Below are 19,845 nucleotides of genomic sequence, written 5' to 3'. Positions count from 1 at the left end.
CCAGCCACTGCAGGTTCACGGTGCGGTACAGCCAGCACGTCTTGAACAGCGGCCTGGCGCAGGGGTACGGCCACACCGACTGGTTAGGCTTTGCGCTATGACTGAACCCAGTCACGGAGCTGAGGCCAGATTGTCTACAGAGCTTTCGTAATTCGTGATGCGGTAAAACCATAATCGTTTTAGCTTTGCTTTTGGTGTGGAATGATGAACAGAGAGGATATTTTACTGGTGTTCTTTTCTTTTTCTTCTCTATAGCGGATGTCTGCACTCGTTTAAGATACACTTTTCCTTGGGGGATCGTAGTAGAGTATACTCTAACCACTCCATCTACCTTTTCTTCTTTTATAGTCTTATCTTCTTTTTTCATACCACGCGTGAAACCAAATCTCCTATTGACAGTCGCTCTGTACTTCGGTTTATCGTCCTTCTTATTTGGCGTAACTGCGTAGTCATGAGACGAATCTCGCGCATTATTGCTAGACCCTAATGTCACAGTATTACTAGATTTACTAGATCTTCCGCGAGTTATTTTTAGTTTAGGTATCGGTGGTCGAGATTTACTTTCACCATTACCACCATCGTTTTGCTGATCGTGGTTTTCCCCATCGGTTAATTCTTTCAATGGACCGATTTCAACATCACCTTCTTCAAAACTATTGGATGTTATGTCAATGTCCATTTCATTTCCTACAGCAGGCACGGCTTCTTCTTCTAAGGTACTCTCAGATTTTATAAGACACATTGATGGATCACCGTCCATCTTTTCATGCTTAATACCATCAGACCCGTCACTAGATTTCCTTTTTACGAAACAGTCTGTGTTTTTATTATCACATTCTTGTGCACACGCTACCGCAGACAGTAAATCAGTTAAAATATTCTCTTTAGAATTTGAACTCTTTCCTAGAAGGTATTGTTCTAAAATTGACATTTTATTGTTTTCATTTGAATTGAGTAAATGAGTTGAGTTAATAGTGCCATCTTTTAACACCGATAAAAGTTCATTCAATAACTTTCCTTTTTCAATACATAGAGGAGAATAGCAATTGACTTTAAAATTGGCAGCCTTGACTGATGTTTCAACTTTGTTGCAGCCGGGTGAATAACATTTATAATGTTTCGTTAACTGATTCAGTTTCTGGTACTGATCTCTCAAACCATCAACATTTTTAGCTATGTTGCTGGATAACTTTGGCTTCAAGTCAACAGTTGGTTCACACATGGATGTTGGGTCTATCTCAGTATCTTCAGATTCCACATCTATATTTTTCTCTTCTTCACTCTTTACATCTACCTCCTCCTCCTTCTTTATATTGGCAAGTAAATTATTTAACTTCTTCTCTTCCATAAATTTCAAATATGTACGTCGCGCAAGGAAGTCATCTAATTTAGATTTTCTAGCAATTTTTGGGTAATACCTTCGAGTTGAAGAACTTAAAGACTTTTCTACATCTATTTCTTCAAAATCGTCACATTCTTTTTCAAGCTTCATGTAGCGCATCGAAGGTGGTACTGTCAAAAAATACCCTAGATAAGTAACACAACACAAAATATTATAATAATAGACTCTATTTATTTAAGAAGATGAAACTCACATTTTTGTAGCACATCTTCATCTGTAGTATCAGATGTGAGATATTCATAGGTTTTGGGTTCAACTGCTAATACTTTTATTGTGTTCCCTTCCCTGACTCTTACAGCCATTTTTGCAGGACCATTCAGTAGAGTTGACTTGGGATTTGCATTGTGTTTTTTAAATTTCCTTGTGGTGGAATTCCATAACCAACCCCATTGCCCATGAATTCTGTATTCTTCTCCTTTTTGTTTCCATACCTAAAAATGTAACGACAATATTTGAACCAAAAAATAATTATTGTGAATCTTACATGTTTGATTTGTTTTTGTATGGTTGTTTATCATTGATTCTGTATGCCAACCGTAACTTGTAGTGATGAAAATACAACATAGAGTATTATGTATTGGTTTTACCTCAGTGTTAATTTTTTTTGATTTAAATAAAAAAAAAAACTGTATATTCACCTGATGGCGTAACCCTAATGAGTATTTTACAAAATTGTATGCAGTTCTGTATCTTTCTTCTTCCTCATCTCTCTCTTTTTTCTCTCTTTTGTCCAACTTCTTACGTTCTTCTCGTTCTGCAGCTGTGGTTCTTATTAACCTCACATGACCTAACTGTTCATGCCAGGCCTGCATCCACGCTACACTTTTGATACAAGCCTGAGAAATTATATTAATTTTCATATACAATGATTATAGCTAAAACATTAAAGAAAAATAAAATTATAATGGTGTAAAGTACTCCTTACCTGTAAAACACAAAGAGCTCTTGCAAAATCTCTTGGTGCTTGGCATAACTGTACAGCTTGTACCCATGGCTTTCTCAGCAAAGACCAATTTGGATGCATAAATTGCAAAACTATATTGGACTCCAAGTTTAGAAGTGTTTGTCTTAATGTTGCCACCAACAGTGGTTTAGTCGCTGAAAATAAAGACATTGTGATAATATTGTTCAAACGTATATTTCAGAATAAATTGTAAAAACATACCATTGAGTAATCCAATCCACTTGAATTCTTGTCCTGATGACAGAGAGAACTTATGTGAAATGTATCTCTTTTTGTCTCTTTCTTCATTTCTTTGTGGTTTGTTTAAAGCTAAAGGGTTGCATGTATACTGGTTTATATAAGATTTGAATGCATTCTCATTTCCCAATTTAAAAAGGTAAGTTCCATTTGAAATTTGATTAGATTTCAATCTTGTTAACCTTTCAGTACCTGAAAAACAAACAAAGATATAGATAAAATTATGGTAAAATTACCCTCAGTTTAATATTAATTTACTTCAATTGGTGAACATGATTGTAAGAATCAAGTGTCCATTATGTTTGCTCATTGTAACTCTTGCAAAATCAAGAAATAAATACCTTCATCATTTTTCTTTTGCGTTGATAATTTCGTTTTACTATGTTGATTATTTTTTTGTCTTTTACAATCGTCATCATCAAAATCTTGATATCCATCACTATCTTCTTTCGGGGTTTCATCACTGGTGATGGTAACTTCATTAACTACATCACTATCAGCATCTAAGGATAATTCATTTTCATCTTTACTATCATCTATCCTCAGATCATGTTCATTATGTTTTTGTTGTTCTCTTAAACTTCTCTCTTTGATTAAATTAGCATTCTCCACCTCCAAGTAAGACTTTCTGTTTCCTTTCACTTGACTCGTTAGTTTTTCAGTTATATCCATTTGCCTAGTTATTTCTTCCTTCATTTCTAAAAGCTCTCTCACAAGTGGTGCTTCCATTTCATCACCATCTAATCTTTGAAAGAATTCTTGAAATTGTTGTGAAGTTGTATAGTACCAGACATCACCATTTTCAGCCTCTCTGAAATAATATATTTTCTTACTTTTTAATTAATCCCTCACTAAAACACATATTACACTTCATTGTGACTTAATGGAAAAATAAGGAAGCCTAAATTACTTACATAAATATGCGTCTTGCTATAAACCAATACTTTCTGCCATGTCTATCAAATCCCAAATGTTCATGACGGCAAAGTAGACCCTGTTTCTCTGCATCTGGCAGACAGTCAGTCACACCCACAGTTTTATGCTGTTTACACAAGGCACATTGCCAGTCCTCTGAAGGCACATCAACAAGAGGAGGATCAACACATTCCAAGTGAAACACTGCAGGACAAGTTTCACAGCACAACAAATCCCCAAGGCGATGGCAAACTCGACAATGGTCATCATATAGCACAGGACCTGTATTGAAACATATAAATTTGTAATTATCTAAACTAATATTATCTCTTTCCACTTAATCAGTTCTATAGTCTAAACATACAAATGTTAAATAAGAAATGTTATGTTGTACAGTGCATTTCACTATGTAAAGTCAATGTTTATAAAAATGAACTATGTGCTTAGCTTAAAACATGTAAGAAAATTTTTGTAAATAGGAAACACATGATTTAATACTATTAAATAATAGTCAGATAAGTAAATGGAGAAAGGCATGCCTTACAACTTAATACTTGTAAGCCATAGCTTACCACTAAAAATCACCCTTCACATTATGTACTAGGAAGGTAGATAGAAATTAGAATATTTAAAAAAAAATTATACAATTTCTGAACTTTCAAATTCGTGAAAAATGTTTAATTTAATTTGGAGTATTTCACAATACTAACCTTCACTTATGAGGTCATCACGAACAGGGTTTGTTATTAGAAATTGATTACACAAGAACTGCAACACATTGACACGATCTTCCACACATGTGAATGGATATTCACATGAATTTAATATCTTTGCTACATTTTGGTCAAATGATTTATCACTTTCAACATACACTCTCAGGACTTCAGGCCAAGTCATAACATCCAACAAAAACAAAGTAATATTTACACTATCTTTATGATCTAAAGGACCAAAATGTGTTTGTTGTGCATCCTCTTCTCTTAACAATGCCTTTAGCAACATTATATGTATTTCTATTAGCAAGTTGCTTTGATCCTCACAGCTTATAGCTGCACACAAATCTTCTAACCGAAATGGTGACAACCTTACAAGATGCCTGAAGTGACGCAGCACTTCATAAATACCAACAACTTGCAGCACTAAGTTATGGGGAATAATAAGGTCATCAGATGAACAGGGCAATTCCAGTGGAGGGATTTTTCTTTCTTCTTGTAGCCACAACGGGTCAGGGCTGGGAGGTCTAATTAAATTGCTATTAACTTTTCGGGGAGTACCACCTGTCGAACTACAACTGGTAATAGAGAAGTCACTATCACTGGCTGCGCCATCAGCCGCGATACTCCCCTCCGAACTATCGCTGGCTCGGTCCTCTTCCGGCTCCGATCGGTCACTAAACTCGTCTCCAAAATCGGATCCATAATGATATTCTGATTCGTGATATTCCGCAGCTTGAGGATTGTATCCCCTCCGGGAATAGGAATTTGATAAACCGCCTCTTTTACTCTTATGTGTTTTTCCGCCTCTTTGTTTTCTAGTACTACGTCTACTGATATCGCTTCCTTGAGGAGATGAAGCTCTGGACGCCGACGGAGTACTTACAAGAGAGCCAGATCCAATATTTTGATTTTGTAAATATTTTGGCTTTTTCAATAAATGGAACTGAAATTTCCTATTTTTTTCAAAACTTGCTGATTTAGGGGGCCTCCCGCGTTTTTTCGCCCCCCTGCCCGACATCATTACTATCAACTGTCAATTATCAACTATTTTGCACGTGTATTGCAAACACATTCTTGTTTACAACAACAAAACCATGTATCTAATTGTATTTAGATTCATCTTAAATCTATAGCATTCATGATCCCAGCCGTTTGAGATGCGTACTACAAACTTAATGTCATAACTTTTATAACACAATTCACACAATTTTTTTCCACAGTTAATTAATAACAAGGCAGTTCACTGATAACAGACAAGTACTACTCAAATTTTATCAAAGAAAGAAGGCACCAAAATCGTAATGACGCGAAATGTGAATAGGTACATGCAATTCTGAAACGCTCGAAGCTCTCTTCCCATTGGTCAATAATCAGTCCGCCATATCGTTTTTGTAACTTGTGGGTTATTGAATATAATCCCAATGAAACAATCTAGGACTAAATATTCTTCACAAGTATTGTTATAGTCTATCAATATTTAAAAGAAAAATTACAGCATACGTAATAAGATTCAGAAGTATTAATTACACCAATCACTTGTCTAGAATAAAAAGTAGAAGTTTGGATCTGCGTCGTCGGCAGCCATTTTCCTTTTTCCGAACAAAAATGTCAAAATAAAACCTAGAAGTTTTAATGATCAAATAACTCCTTGTTTTGAATTTCTTTCAGTGTATTTTACTCAAAAATAAAGATTTCTTTAAAATTTATAACTTCAGCACTATTATACTGCAAAATTCATATTTAAAGGATGTATGAATGCTAAACAAAGCGGAAAAAACATACCAACATTATAGACAAGGGACTATAGTTTAAAATAAAATAAAAAGTGCTCGACTTGTGTAAATTACTGGCAGTTCCAAAATATCCAAATATCCACTTATCCAATTTCTTAGACGTTTTGAGTACTAATTACATCATTGTAGAAATTGATGAATATTTTTTTCCCCATTTATGATAGAGCGTTTTCGCAAAAAGATAAGCTTTATTATAGTAAAAATCGGTCAAAATATGGATATAACAAAAATATACATATTTCGGAAATAAACATGTACACACGAAAATTCGACTAAATTCACAATAAATGTTAGTCTTATCAGGAGTATAAAAAGTTAAAACATTATAGACGGAAATGAAGCGAACTGCGATAACTCATTTATTTCAATGGCAACTCCATAATGACAATAAACAATAACTTTTACCAACTGGATGAGAAGGGACTACAGCGAAGAGGATATAAAATACAGGGACTACAGGGGGGTTTATTTAATGGTTCAAATTATAAAAGTAAGTAAAATCCTGGGCGACGGGTTCAATTTCCTTTTTCCATTCCACAAAAAATGACAATAAAACGAACACAAAGTGTTGCAATATACCTTTGAGGAGTTCCCGCCAGTTCATGTTGTATTTTACCACAGAGAATGTGTACTTTATTTTATTTATTTTACAGTGCAGCAATTTTTTGACATTGAAAAAAAGGCCCCCACGAATCGTTCTTAAAGGTTACCAGAATGCCAAATGTTCCTAACTTCTACGGAAATTCTCTCAATCTAAAAAGGAAACAAATGAAACAGAGAATTTAAAACTGATATAGCTAGAGTATCCTTAAGTAGCTTCTTATTAAAACGAAACGTCCACATAAATTGATATGACTAGGATTATTTAAAAAGACAAGGTAAACTTTTTAAATGTGATTATATTCAGCTTAAACAACAACGAGTATTTCATGTTGTTGATATGTCACACCCGTGGTCATAAAACTTATAGTTTAAATATTTTTTCTGGAATTTCGAAATCCTAGGTACGGCAGCACTTACCGCGAAGCTCCCGCTCCTTCATTGATCAAAATTAAACATCTTAGCTGTCACTATGACATTGTTAGTACACATATTTTCCGACTGCCATAAAATTCTTGTCGAACTATAGATGACGATAGGTAGGATTAGGTTAGGTTTCTCTTATTTCCTTTGCAGGAGAGAATCGATTTTAATTCTCTTCAAAAAAATTGGCTATTAGTGTAGTTTCTGGTTGGTGTCTACGTGTGTTTAATAAAAATGTATCACATGAAAACGATCGTTCCCTTGGAAGATAATATAATATTACCACAGTGCATGTATCATTTAAAGAATCCAAATAATAACTTGAAAATAGATGAAGTAGAACTTAATATCAGTGACCAGGTTATGAGGTTTCTTAAGGTTTATTTCAATATCATTTCAACTAGTTTAAACACTTCTAATAAAATCTAATAAGAAATATATTAAATGTCTTACGATTTAACAAGATTTGTTATTTTTATGTTGTTCATGTTCATCGAATATTATTATATTTAACTTTTGTTATAAATATAAATCGTACCATACCAAAATCGTATTGATAATATAAATATGTCATTGAATTTTGTCATGACTATATCATACAAATGAATTGCTTTTTTTAATGATCAACTATTTTTGCAAAATCATTTATTTATTTACTTTCCAGAGATCACCCAACAAAACCATGATAGAATTAGAACAAAGACAAACTCAGCTGTTGCAAAAATTGGATGTGCTTTATGATAGAATTAAAACAATCAGTACTTTATGCAAATTAGATGTCCAACCTAACATTGCTACAAAGAAACTGGAACTGGTATATCTCACTTATTATAGCATTTAATAGCTTGTGATACTGTCTGGAAAACTGATTGTACCTTGTACAATTACCACTTCAAAATGTAAATGATTGTAAATGTTTTACATTTATTTTTGTGGTAAATAGTCATGACCCTGTGTTAGTTGGTATTTAATATAAAGTTTACATTGGTTACTGCTACTCACAAGGCGCCTATTGTTTATATGAATGCAAAATTAATATGATCAAGAATATGGTATAACAATAATAAAATATTTATGCAATAGGGTTAAAATGTTCTAGTATTACAGATAGAATGCGAAAGAAGAACATATATAGGTATTTTTTATTTTACAGATAACAGCACCAGAAGAAATTGTAGTAGTGCTTGATCCCAAAATTATGCCATGTTTTCTTGGATTGTTCCTAAAAGAAAATCCCAAGCTACATGTAACATGGCATATTCACTCATCAGTGTCAACTGATGATAGTTTAAAGATCAAAGATTTTTTTAGAGATAGGCCACAATTGAGCCTCAACAATTTAAAAGAGACTTATCCTGGAGAATTGAAGAAAAGAACCAATTTGAGACTGATATTCAAAAATGGTGGGTAGAAACAGCTTCACCAACCTAGTTAATCTGTTTCTGCATGAAGGACAAGTTATTAAGGTTTTTTTTAACAAATTGAAAATGCACTACAATGTACTATAAGACAGATAAAATTTTTAGTAATTCTTAAATTATAATTACAATTATTTGAAATCTTAACTTCTCAGTTTCAGCCTCTGCAGAATTAAGGATGTCATCGCTAGAAGTGCCTTTAGTAGGCATTGTGAACATACTTCGCTACCTTTGCTTACTTTACCCAACAGTCATACAATATGATCAAACTGACTACTATGTAGACAATTTACTGGATCAATGCCATTTATTAGAGAAGACGTCTGGAAAACAGATGGAAGACATTATGACCCAAATCTTCTCTCAATGTAAAGGATGGATCTACAAAAACGAATTATCCATTGTTGACATAGCTACTTTTATAATAATAAAACTGAAGGGTATTATGAAAGCTGTACCGAAAACTTGGTACAATAAATGCGAAAAAACATTTATGTAACTTTTTAATGATTAATCGAAATTTAATATATAATCAACTAGTCGTGTTTTATTTATTTCTTATAACAGAGTTAAACCTATTAGGTAACTCGTCACTACCAGTAGGCGGGTGTTATTAATTTAAATTTGAGTTTTGAATTAATCTTGGTACATCTAAGCTACTGGTGCCATGTATATTCCATTAGATCCTTTTTTTATTACTTTTTCGTAAGTTATAAATCAGAATGAGTAAAATAAGTAGGTAGTATACAATAAAAATCAAGCAATATTTTATATAATTTCATTATTGCAATAAGCAAGTATAAAAGTAATGATAGTTTAGTGAAAAAAAATGTTTTATTTTCCTAGTATTGTTTTTTTATATTTGTGGGTAGTGGGTATCTTGAAAACAGAAAGATTTTCGTTTGACAGAGAAAACACGAGAACGATATTTCAATATGGATTTGTGAAAGACTAATTTTATTTTTAATCTTTTTTGTTTTGAGAATCTTCTTAATTTTTTTTAAATCTTTAATTTACATATTTTTTTATTTATTATAAATTATATTTTGTTAAAAATTAAACACGTGGATGAACCGAGTGCAAAAGACTATGAGTAATATCCGATCATTGATGACATTTAAAAAAAGGTGATCTTGGCAAGGAGGTTATGTTTACTGGTTAATTTTGTCGAGTCAGATCAAATATCTGCGGATTCATTTCACGAGCAATAACAGCAACAACAATATGTTGGTGACTTTAAAAACGTTACAACAACTATCTTTTCAAATAGAGATAGATCCCGAGGAAACTGTCAAAGCACTGAAACTTAAAATTGAAGTGGAAAAAGGTAAAGACTATGCAGCAGACTATCAAAGGCTTATTTATGCGGGAAAGATTTTACTCGACGACAATAAGATAAGTACATATAACATAGATGAGAAGAAATTCATTGTTATTATGGTGACAAAACCGAAACCAAGTGAAACACAAGCGTCGTCGACTTCAACTCCCGAGGCGGGAGAATGTGCTGCTTCGACTGTAGTCGGTGATAGCAAAGACAAAAGCACTGCCGAAGAAACGCCTCAGCCGCCAACAGCGGCTGAGCCTGAACGTACTGCTGAGCCTGCTGCACCAGTTATATCCGCTGAGCTCGATTTTGAATCAACTGTTCAAAGCATCATGGATATGGGTTACAATAGGCAACAAGTAGAACAAGCCTTGCGAGCTTCTTTTAGTAATCGGGAACGGGCAGTGGAATATTTAATCACAGGTATTCCAGAAGAGCTACTTCAAGAACAAGAGGCCGAAGAAAGTTCTGAAGAGGATCCTTTATCCTTTCTTCGAGACCAACCACAATTTCAGCAAATGCGTGCTGTAATCCAACAAAATCCTAGTTTGCTGAATACTGTTCTTCAGCAAATTGGACAAACAAATCCTGCACTTTTGCAAGCTATCAGTCAACACCAGCAAGCCTTTGTGAGAATGCTAAATGAGCCTGTAAACCCACCTGCTACCGGGGCAGTCATTCAAGACAGTGGGGTGGACAACCCAATCCCACAACAACCACAAAGTGTGGTCCAGGTGTCACCACAAGATAGAGAGGCCATTGAACGGTTAAAGGCACTAGGCTTCCCTGAACACATGGTTGTTCAAGCATATTTTGCTTGTGAAAAAAATGAAAATCTTGCAGCAAACTTTCTGTTGTCACAAAACTTTGATGATTGACGCAAATCGCTGCACTTTATCAATTCAGTGAGTATGGGATATAAAAACATTAACAAAAAAAACAGTGTAACTACTGTTATCATCAACAGCCTAATACTTGTTTGCTTTAAATATTTCATGTGACTTTTCACATAGAATTACACAATTTGTCATAAATATAATAAAATTTTATTGTTTATTCACTCATCTAAGAAAATGTGTTTTAATTGAAATTCCTTTCCTACTTGTATATTGTTTACTATTAAAAGAAATAAAGAAAAACATTCCTTTTTTATTTTCAACATAAGGTTGAGGCTTACTTTTGGCAAGTAATGTAATGTGTATTCTTTAATATACTATCCAGGTAAAGTGGCACTTTGGGATTTCTTTGTTATGTTCTACTCTAGTTTAAATATTTATATACCACACTTGACTATGTAATGTCAAACTAACAGTGAATTCCATTAACATTAAACTATCTACTTCAGTATTTTAAATAAATCCCCAAGGCCTATGGGTTACCATAGCTTAAGTCTTTACTAGTCTTGAAAGCACATGTACATATTTATATTCTGCATACATTCACCTTCTACTAAAGGTACATCAAAATAAGATTGGATAGGATTAGCTGGAGTGGATAAATAGGATGGTAAAAATCATCTCTAAGTGCCCTTTGCTCTGCCGTTTAAAGAGAGGCAAAGTATTTGCAACTGTGGATGTCTATAGACAGTAGCAATTTTCAGTATATTCAAGTAGCCGCTCGTTAGTTTGCATCCTTATACTAAAAAAAACTTACAATATTAAGCAATGTATTAACGAGATTGTCTTTATGCGTTATAATCTTTTTCGTCGAATTTAAATTTTAATTCTATTCAAAGGTTAAAGTGGTATGTGCATGTTATGAGAAGGGATGATTCGCATGTAACAAGACGGACGTTAGTTATGAATGTGAAGGGGTACACCGGTAGAGGTAGACCTAAAAAGAGATGGATGGATGGATTGCGTGGTGAAATGCTCAAGAAGGGAGTGATGACTGAGATGACGGATGATAGAGTTATTTGGAGGACGAAAATCCGGTGCGCCGACGCTACTGGAGTAGGATAAGGCAGGGGAGATTATGATTCAAATTTGTTTTAATCGTTATGGCAAAAAAAGGCACCAAAAGTGAATACCGTCCATTGCTGCACTCTGATGGACAGATCCTTTGTTGGTTTTTTGTCACTCCATATCCTTTAAACAAGAAACCAACAAACAGCGAGCGTTGACGGTGTGGTGCCGCTGCTGGTCATGGCAAGTTTCAGTTTAGTATTTTAAAATTCTGAATGCTGTCTTGAGGAAATCTTTAAGAATTGTTCGTACCTCTAGAAAACAAACTATTCATTTGTCACGTTTTAATACTACTGTTTTTTTTGTACTATATATATATATCATATAATCATATAAATATTATAAATGCGAAAGTTACGATGGATGTTTGTTAGCGTTTGTAGCCTAAACGGCTGAACGGATCTCCATTTAATTTGGTACATGTTTAGAGCATAGTCTGGAAGAACACACAGGCTACTTTTTATCCCGAGAATAGTTACGGTTCCCGTGAGATTTATTAATTTAGTTTTTTAATGTTTACTCGATCATTCTGCAACGGTTTAAGATATCTTATTGAAATTTGGTACAGATATAAAACAAAGTCTGGAGGACTTTAGATGTATGGAAGAGCAGCACATACTGTGCCGACCGACAAAGTCTGGAGGACATGTGGGATAAGCTTTTTGTTATTTATATAGTTCGTATGTTTTCTAATACCACGCGGACGAAGTCGCGGGCAACAGCTAGTAATGAAAAAAAAATATTCAAGGAAGCAAGGATCTATTTTATTAAATAAATACATTTATATAACCTTACGTCTTCGGTAAAGATGGTCATTAGAGATAAACTGGGCGCCTTTATAGTGGTACTAAATAATAAACTTTTAATGTCCAATCAACATCATAGACTACGAACTAATTTTTCAACCGCGACATATTTCTGTCTCTGTCATTTAACGAGAATGTAAGGGACGAAGTCATACTGTTATAAATGCGAAAGATTAGATGTATGTTTGTTACAGTTTGTAGCCTAAAGTGCTGAACGAATCTTGATGAAATTTGGTATAGGTGTAGAGGATTGTCTGGAAAAAGACATGGGCTACTCACTTTTTTTTTAATTCTTCGCGGACGTAGTCGCGGGCGAAAGCTAGTTGCTTTATAAATCACTTTTTATTTTTTTAAGAAATGTTACACTATACTTCTCGGGCTGGACGTATGAGTTGCGAAAGTAACGTTGTCACTGATGGTGAACTTTGTTAGATTACACTTCGATTAGGCAAATTCTAAACCGGACAAATCTTTCACTATATGACGTAATGTTGATCGAAACAAATCTAATTTTTTAACAAATTCATACTTGTTCGAATATAGATATATTTTGAATGTCGTAAGTGAGAAGCTTGAATGTGACGTTTACCTCAATCGGCTGCAATGAATAATTGTATAAACACTCTACCTCTTGTTTAGGGTAACAGTGGTAGGTTAACAATTTTTTAACATATTCTCTCTTCATAAATGAAATATCCAAATGCCAATAAAACGAAAAAACATTCCATTCTTATATTTATAGAAGAGCGTCGGTGTCGCAGTGGTTGGAATTGTAATCTGCAGGACCTGTCTGGGTTCGATCTCCACAATATCTACATATGTTTTCCAAAATTCATATGTAAACTTATCTGACGTTCTTAAAGTGCAGGAAAACAACGAAACGTAATCAGCACATAATTGCAGAGAAATAAGATTTGTGAAGTCAACCAACCTGCACTGGGTCAGCTATTTTCATAAAATCTCTGGAAGTCCAGTAAAATAAACATTTTTGTTTTCCATTTTTTAAACCAATCTTGGTAAAGTTATTTAAAATTGAGAAATTTATCAAATTATAACATAAAAAGGAACCTCATAGCTGTGACTAATAATAATGTCATCTACATTTGGCTGGTAAACAATTACTTTTTAATACCGGAATTAGAGTACGAAAATCTTTAGGATACCACCTGTCATAGCACAACAACTTAGGATGTTTTATAAAATTTAAAAAAAAAGAAGACCACCTTACATCAAACAGTTAATATTATTAATATTTATAAATAGCATAAGTTAACATAAAAAGCTATGTTGGTATAAATTTATTTATTCTAAATTGAAAGGCACTTTCCACAATTTTATCATTAATATAAAAATCACATACCATGACAGATTGGACTACATTATATACAACTACAATCAAATTACCTAATAACCTTTACAAAAAATATTGAAAAATAAATCAATCTTAATGTAGCTAATCTATCATGGCGTGTGATACATTCTCTTATAAAACCTTAAATAATATATCTCTGATAGTTAAAATTACCCTTCCACAAAAAATACAATAATATAATCTGTGAACGTCAAAGAAGTTATGGCGTCTGGTACAAGTGTCAACAATATTTTTTTATACTAAAGAGGTCGAAGTGAGAGTTCTTGTTGGTGATATGCAACATCAGCCACTTTAATATTACATTGTGTATATACAAAATAATTCAATTTTTATTTATACACTATTTTACTGAACTATCTTTATACAATTTACATCATTTTCATCTCAGATTTATTACAAATTAATTTTTATTGAAGAAAAATTACAAAACTCTATTATACAATGCAATAAACTATTGCACAAAAAAAACTAAATATTAACTTTGGCTTACACATTACAAAAAACACCCTTCATTAGTGTTGTGAATACTTAAGCAACTTTGTAAGTCAATGAAAGAATACATAAACTTTTACCAGTATTATCTCGTTAAATTGACACCAGCGGCAACTATCATGAAATTATTATATCACATTCTCCAAATTACCACCGAGTGCATTTAACATTTCAAACATTACTTTTATTATAATGTCAAATCAATACAAGTTGTATCACAAAATTGTATGTGACTTAAACCCAACAGAAAATCATGGTTTCCTATTCTTCAATCTATACCTTCAACATGAGAAAACGTTATTGCTAGCGATATTAAAACAAAGAAAAGGAAATTCGTATTCTCGGTTTAAACATTACTGTATAGTAAAAAAAATAAGTTTAACCAAAATGGCACAAATGTCAACATTCTTTATATGGAACCAGCTCTTCTTATGAATATTTTGGAATGGTACATACAATGACAAGTATTAAATAAGAAAACAATATGCGAACATATTTGTATGTGTGACAACAACAGGATGTCACTAGAGAAGGCATTAGTTCTTAGAGAAATAATAAAAATATTTAAAACAAAATGTTTAAAACAACAACATGCAGATAAACATAGATATAAACAGTTAACATATAAAGTATAACAATGTTAATGTAACACAAGCTATATGCCAAATCATTTTCATTTAGAATTTTAATTGAATTATAACACTTCTTATATAGAGAAGTGGTTTGTTTTGTTATCTCTCTATTTACATTAAAATATACACAGTTTTTATTGACACCCACGGGGGCACCCTGTATGAACGTTACAGCTCAAGCCACTTGTGACAACGCGCGGGCGCGCGGCGGCGCGGCGTACACATGCACTACTGCGCTTTAGAATTGCCCTACTTACAAAATTTCCATATAAAACTAAGAGATTTCTAAACGACATTTGACACTCATCAGCGCGACTTTGATGTCTTAAACTGTTTATTTTCACATTAATTGAGATGTTTAAAAGTCTATAAAAACTGGCATATGCGCTAAAGTACTTTATGAGACGGAACCAAGTAGGTATCACTCTAAACGCAGCATGACGTAGCAACGCGTGCCTGTAAAGTCTCACCGGCGGGGCAGCGGCACACCTGGTTAGCCGGCTGGGCCTCATTCTGTTTTTTGTTGGCAGTAGAGTTCTTTTAGGGACTTAAGTTCTTCTATTAATGCTTTGTTTTGATTTTCCAATACCGCCACTCTATTCTCCAAACACTTTATGTATTCTTTTTTTTTACGGCGACATTCTCTAGCTGCTTCTCGATTTTTCAGTAATCTTAACTCCCGTTTGCGCGTTTGGTCTTCTAACATGGGACCTAAAATTATAGTACGATTTGTTCGTTTCTTCTACAAACATTTCTAAAATGCCAAAATGTTGGATCACAAGATGATATCAAAACTATATACTAACCCGGCACATAAAACTGTCCATCTTGGTTCGTCGCGTATTGGACGATGGTACCGCCGCCGGCCGCCCCCGACACCGCCAGCGTGTGCAGCCCGCTCTCCGTCTGCAGCGCGCCCGCTGGAATTACTATTCAGAAATACTGGTTACATTAAGTTCTCTAGGTAAATACATCTGTTTGACAAAGGATTTCCATCGTTGTTTGGTTAAAAAAATATAAAGATTGTGCTTTTAATCATCTCAAGCTCCACTCTTAAATTATTACGGTCTTAATAGCCAGCATTACACCATAGTGATGTTAACTATGACAACATTTAGTGTTTTTTAAGTTCGATTTTCGTAATAACCTTCCACAGAGAAAAAGCTCAAATCACAAACTATTATTATGTTATTTACATTATTTAATATTAACAATTAGCTATAGAAAGCTATTTTTTAGCATTGAATACATAATTTCAATAAGCTTAATAATTCTATAACTCTTATTCTGTCTAATTAACAAACATCCAACTTTCAACATTTCATTACGAAACTGTAGAACATTTCTACAATGATCTATATTGTAAAGAAGTATTGGATTAAGAATTTAAAACATGACTAATAACATTTTATATAAATACATTCGCCGCTCGCGCCGAAGGCATGTTTCATCGTATTCTCAACGGATGACGTAATCGAGTATGAGGTAATCAACATGACGTCATTCGGTCCCAGTAAAATAAGTTGCAAAACAAAGGAACTTAGAAGTACAGTTTCAACCAGAGTTTGTGTAAATTTTCTTAATATTATTATATTGTAAATACAAATTACTCATTTAATAAACTCAATGACCAAACGATGTTTTAACTCCTTCAAGAATAGATGAAATGACCAGAGATTCATCTACAGGTTCAATGGCACTTACACTAAATAAATTGTAGTGTAGATGTCTACTCAACACAATTCTGGCACACTTCACTATATTAACATCCATAGATCCAATCATGACTTGGCTATGAATAAATCTCATATCAACTATCATTACAATATCTGCTTCAACAACATATTTCAAATCATACTTGGACAGAACCAAACATCTTAACTCAAATAGTCATTGAAAAAAAAAAGAAATTCATGGTTACTGTTAGTTCCTACATAGAATGTACAAAAAAAAATACAGCGGAATTGAGTACCTCCTTATTTTGGGAAGTCGGTCCATAATATAACAAGAATAAAAATGTTTCTGTCATGTCAATTTGTATAGTTAATATAACTCTTTTATACCTAGGATTGCACATTCTATTTATGACTATCCATCTTACACAAAGGTTTATAGGTTTTTAAAATATACCAACTGTATTTCAAGATTAATAATTAAAATTTAAGCAAAACAATTTAACCTACATGTTAATAAAGTTAAATGAATAAAGCAATAGTATTGAACACTTATAATATAAAAACCTTAATCAATCGATTTTTAATGACTTTCAATAAAAGTAAACAACATTCATTTTTACTCCTATTTAAAGTAATTAAAATGACATCTTTTTATTTCCATAAAACAAAAACATTAAGTCCCATAGGTTCTCCTTGTTCTGTGCACATAAAATTGTTGTGTGATAGACATAGGCTTTGAAAATGACAACAAATCAACTAAATGACATGAGGATTATGAAAGTGAAACTGATGTTATAAAACATTTTGAGACAGTTATTATGGTTCAATAGGTTAGTGACACAAATGTCCACACAAACGGAGTCGATGGCAGCACATTGAACTGACCTGGTGCAAACGACAAAGGAGCTGACAGCGAAACTTCATTCTCACATCCCGGTTTAGAGCCCATGCGATTTTCTGCAATTATCACCATGTACTTATACTCCTGCCTACTTGCATGGTTTGTATGTTGGCCAATTAATTCATGTACACTTACTTCCGAATTATTATAAAACTACATGTTATAATTATATAAAATTTCTCCTTTCATTGTCCAGATATTTGTCAATAGTAAACAGTGCATTGCATTTGTGTTACATATAATTTGAGTTCACTTCAAACTACATAAACACTAAGGAAAAATGTTACAATTAAGTATATAAATACATTTGCATACATACAGTTTCTTTTAAATAATAGGAATTGTTTAAATTATTATTTAGGCTTTCATTAATAGGCGTGCATGCTGTTTTTGTCAGTACTTTTTTCCATAAGTCTCTATCAATGGAACAATATTAAAATGCAAATTTTCATTCATAGATTGAAGCACAACCTTTACATTTAGTTGAATTATGTCAACTTATGTTTAATAATAAAAATAAAACACAGTAAAAACATCAATGCATTAACTCACCAGCAATTTCAGCACCTCCAAGATCATTGAGTATCTTTCTGTATGAGGGACGTCTTGTTAACATCTCACGATATTTCCTTTTAGGGCTCTCATCATCACTACCGCTGTCATCAGTGCAAGACTGTCCCTGAGTGCTCACTACTGTATTTGGTTCTGGTTTAATCTGTGGTCCAACAAGAATTTATCTATCACTTATCTAAAAACTCAATAGCACAAACAAACTAATTTAGTAATTCCAGTACCTGTAATGTTTGTAGTGTTCCTTGTGTTGTGTGTATGACAGAGCTTGGCTTACTGACAAGTATAACATTTCCTTTAGGTAATTGCACAGATTGTATATTAGAAGCTGTTTGTATCACTGATTGTTGATTAGGTTGAATAACTGATTGGGCCTGAAATTAAGAAATAGTTATTTTTATACACTGAATTGGTGACTTAACATTGTAAATACTATATACTTTTATGGTAGTTGCAAATTGTAATGAATTCACCTGGACTGAGGGAGATTGTGCAGGTAGGCTGAGCTGCACGATGCTGGTGGCAGCGACGACATGCGGCGATGCGGCGGGAGCAGAAGTGTTCGTCAACGGGTCTGTACCGCCCGCGCCACCGGACGTGCCGTTCTCCTCCACCATTCCCTCCATTCCCACTAAGGTCACCTAAAATATTCAAGGTCACCATTCTGTGCATTCCTTGAACGTTTTGTATTCAAAACTTGTAAATACATTTGTTTAGTGTCATAATCTGGTTCGCATGGAACCACACTGTTGATAAAGAAATCCTAAAACGGCATCATCGCGTCATAGTTGGAAAATTTTCCTATTGCGTATGTCAGTCAACACGCAATATATTTACAAGTCTACTAAACTCGTACTTAAAGAATAGAGAACTATTGGCGAAAGGAATGTCCATATTTATAAACCGAAATCGAAGCGACCATGACAGACCGCAAGATGTCTTCGGTGCGAGCACTCACCAGTTACGTATTCTTCGTCACCGTATATGCTGCGTCCGGAGTGGGCGAACGGGACGGTACGTAGTAGCCACGTCAACTGCGAGAAGACTCGTCACTGGCGGAGACCTATGATCTTGTATGCGTCATAACAATATGGCCGAAAATTGTCAGACGCATGCGCTCTCCTACCAATTTTTCTTATCATTTATTTTGACAACGGGAAGTACAAAAGTTAAAATCTCGCATGACATTTATCACAGAGTAATCATGTTTAATCAACAGATATTTTGGGTTACGTTGTTTTACGAAAATCAGTCTGGGAAATGAGGTTAAGATCACCCTGAGAATGGATGTTATTTTAGCAGCGGAGATTTATACCTTTATCGTCTAATTTTAAGCATGTAATTCTACGTCAACATTTATTATTATCCAATGGGGCAGGAACCTAAGACTGATTATGATTCAAAATTAAATGGATAATAAAACTAAAATAAAACATTTGAAAAATGGTGGTTTGTTTTCGAATTAGTTTGTATTGATTTTTTTTCTTTTAATAAATCTGCGTGAAGAATATTTATTATATACACATTTATTGTGTTTTTCGTCATCTACTAATCTTAAATTCTTTTGCAAAGTAAAATTTTACATTTATTACCTAATAACTTATTTCATTAATTACTATAGACAATATATTAATCCT

General features: G+C 33.5%; 4 protein-coding genes across 14 annotated transcripts in view; 2 read left to right on the top strand and 2 right to left on the bottom strand.

Annotated features, from left to right (window-relative positions):
* LOC106109161 (nucleosome-remodeling factor subunit NURF301) overlaps nucleotides 1-5,937 on the bottom strand; it is a 14,395-nt gene extending 8,458 nt beyond the window's left edge. Inside the window, exons 1-8 of the mRNA XM_013290566.1 lie at nucleotides 4,229-5,937; nucleotides 3,518-3,800; nucleotides 2,945-3,414; nucleotides 2,568-2,795; nucleotides 2,328-2,500; nucleotides 2,041-2,238; nucleotides 1,596-1,833; nucleotides 5-1,512 (exon numbers count right to left, since the gene is read on the bottom strand). Of these exons, the coding sequence (XP_013146020.1) occupies nucleotides 5-1,512; nucleotides 1,596-1,833; nucleotides 2,041-2,238; nucleotides 2,328-2,500; nucleotides 2,568-2,795; nucleotides 2,945-3,414; nucleotides 3,518-3,800; nucleotides 4,229-5,255 (4,125 nt within the window). The 5' untranslated portion in view covers nucleotides 5,256-5,937. The remainder of the gene's footprint in view (nucleotides 1-4; nucleotides 1,513-1,595; nucleotides 1,834-2,040; nucleotides 2,239-2,327; nucleotides 2,501-2,567; nucleotides 2,796-2,944; nucleotides 3,415-3,517; nucleotides 3,801-4,228) is intronic.
* Nucleotides 5,938-7,142: 1,205 nt separating this feature from the next.
* Nucleotides 7,143-9,009, top strand: LOC106109196. 5 transcript variants are annotated; one of them, XM_013290606.1, is made up of 4 exons: nucleotides 7,143-7,166; nucleotides 7,715-7,864; nucleotides 8,204-8,453; nucleotides 8,624-9,009. In XM_013290606.1, the coding sequence occupies exons 2-4, from the start codon at nucleotides 7,733-7,735 to the stop codon at nucleotides 8,965-8,967; spliced, it is 726 nt and encodes a 241-aa protein (XP_013146060.1). In that variant the 5' UTR covers nucleotides 7,143-7,166; nucleotides 7,715-7,732; the 3' UTR covers nucleotides 8,968-9,009. The 5 variants fall into 5 exon arrangements, with proteins under 5 accessions (XP_013146060.1, XP_013146058.1, XP_013146057.1 ...); XM_013290604.1 differs by lacking the exon at nucleotides 7,143-7,166 and adding an exon at nucleotides 7,173-7,257; XM_013290603.1 differs by lacking the exon at nucleotides 7,143-7,166 and adding an exon at nucleotides 7,173-7,410.
* A 568-nt stretch (nucleotides 9,010-9,577) lies between these two features.
* LOC106109188 (UV excision repair protein RAD23 homolog A) lies at nucleotides 9,578-10,864 on the top strand. Its single transcript, XM_013290594.1, has one exon. The coding sequence runs from the start codon at nucleotides 9,693-9,695 to the stop codon at nucleotides 10,671-10,673; it is 981 nt and encodes a 326-aa protein (XP_013146048.1). The 5' UTR covers nucleotides 9,578-9,692; the 3' UTR covers nucleotides 10,674-10,864.
* A 2,979-nt stretch (nucleotides 10,865-13,843) lies between these two features.
* The window catches only part of LOC106109403 (cyclic AMP response element-binding protein B), a 13,587-nt gene continuing 7,585 nt past the window's right edge, over nucleotides 13,844-19,845 (bottom strand). The window contains exons 2-8 of one of the 7 annotated variants that reach the window (XM_013290888.1): nucleotides 19,167-19,271; nucleotides 18,682-18,849; nucleotides 18,433-18,582; nucleotides 18,191-18,353; nucleotides 17,623-17,694; nucleotides 15,868-15,990; nucleotides 13,844-15,772 (exon numbers count right to left, since the gene is read on the bottom strand). In XM_013290888.1, the coding sequence (XP_013146342.1) occupies nucleotides 15,570-15,772; nucleotides 15,868-15,990; nucleotides 17,623-17,694; nucleotides 18,191-18,353; nucleotides 18,433-18,582; nucleotides 18,682-18,834 (864 nt within the window). In that variant the 5' untranslated portion in view covers nucleotides 18,835-18,849; nucleotides 19,167-19,271 and the 3' untranslated portion in view covers nucleotides 13,844-15,569. The other 6 variants (XM_013290887.1, XM_013290891.1, XM_013290890.1 and 3 more) reach the window with 6 other exon arrangements.

This window comes from Papilio polytes, unplaced genomic scaffold (assembly GCF_000836215.1).
Source record: "Papilio polytes unplaced genomic scaffold, Ppol_1.0 DF821289.1, whole genome shotgun sequence".
NCBI classification, from domain to species: Eukaryota; Metazoa; Arthropoda; class Insecta; order Lepidoptera; family Papilionidae; genus Papilio; species Papilio polytes.
Note: the sequence above shows the minus strand (reverse complement) of the source record. Positions and strands in the feature narration are given on the sequence as shown.

Coding starts and splice junctions, on each gene's coding strand:
- LOC106109188 (XM_013290594.1), top strand. CDS start 9,693: ATGTTGGTGACTTTAAAAACGTTACAACAACTATCTTTTCAAATAGAG.
- LOC106109196 (XM_013290602.1), top strand. CDS start 7,285: ATGTATCACATGAAAACGATCGTTCCCTTGGAAGATAATATAATATTA. Junction 7,429..7,714: donor AGGTTATGAGGTTTCTTAAG/GTTTATTTCAAT, acceptor TTTACTTTCCAG/AGATCACCCAACAAAACCAT. Junction 7,865..8,203: donor CTACAAAGAAACTGGAACTG/GTATATCTCACT, acceptor TTTATTTTACAG/ATAACAGCACCAGAAGAAAT.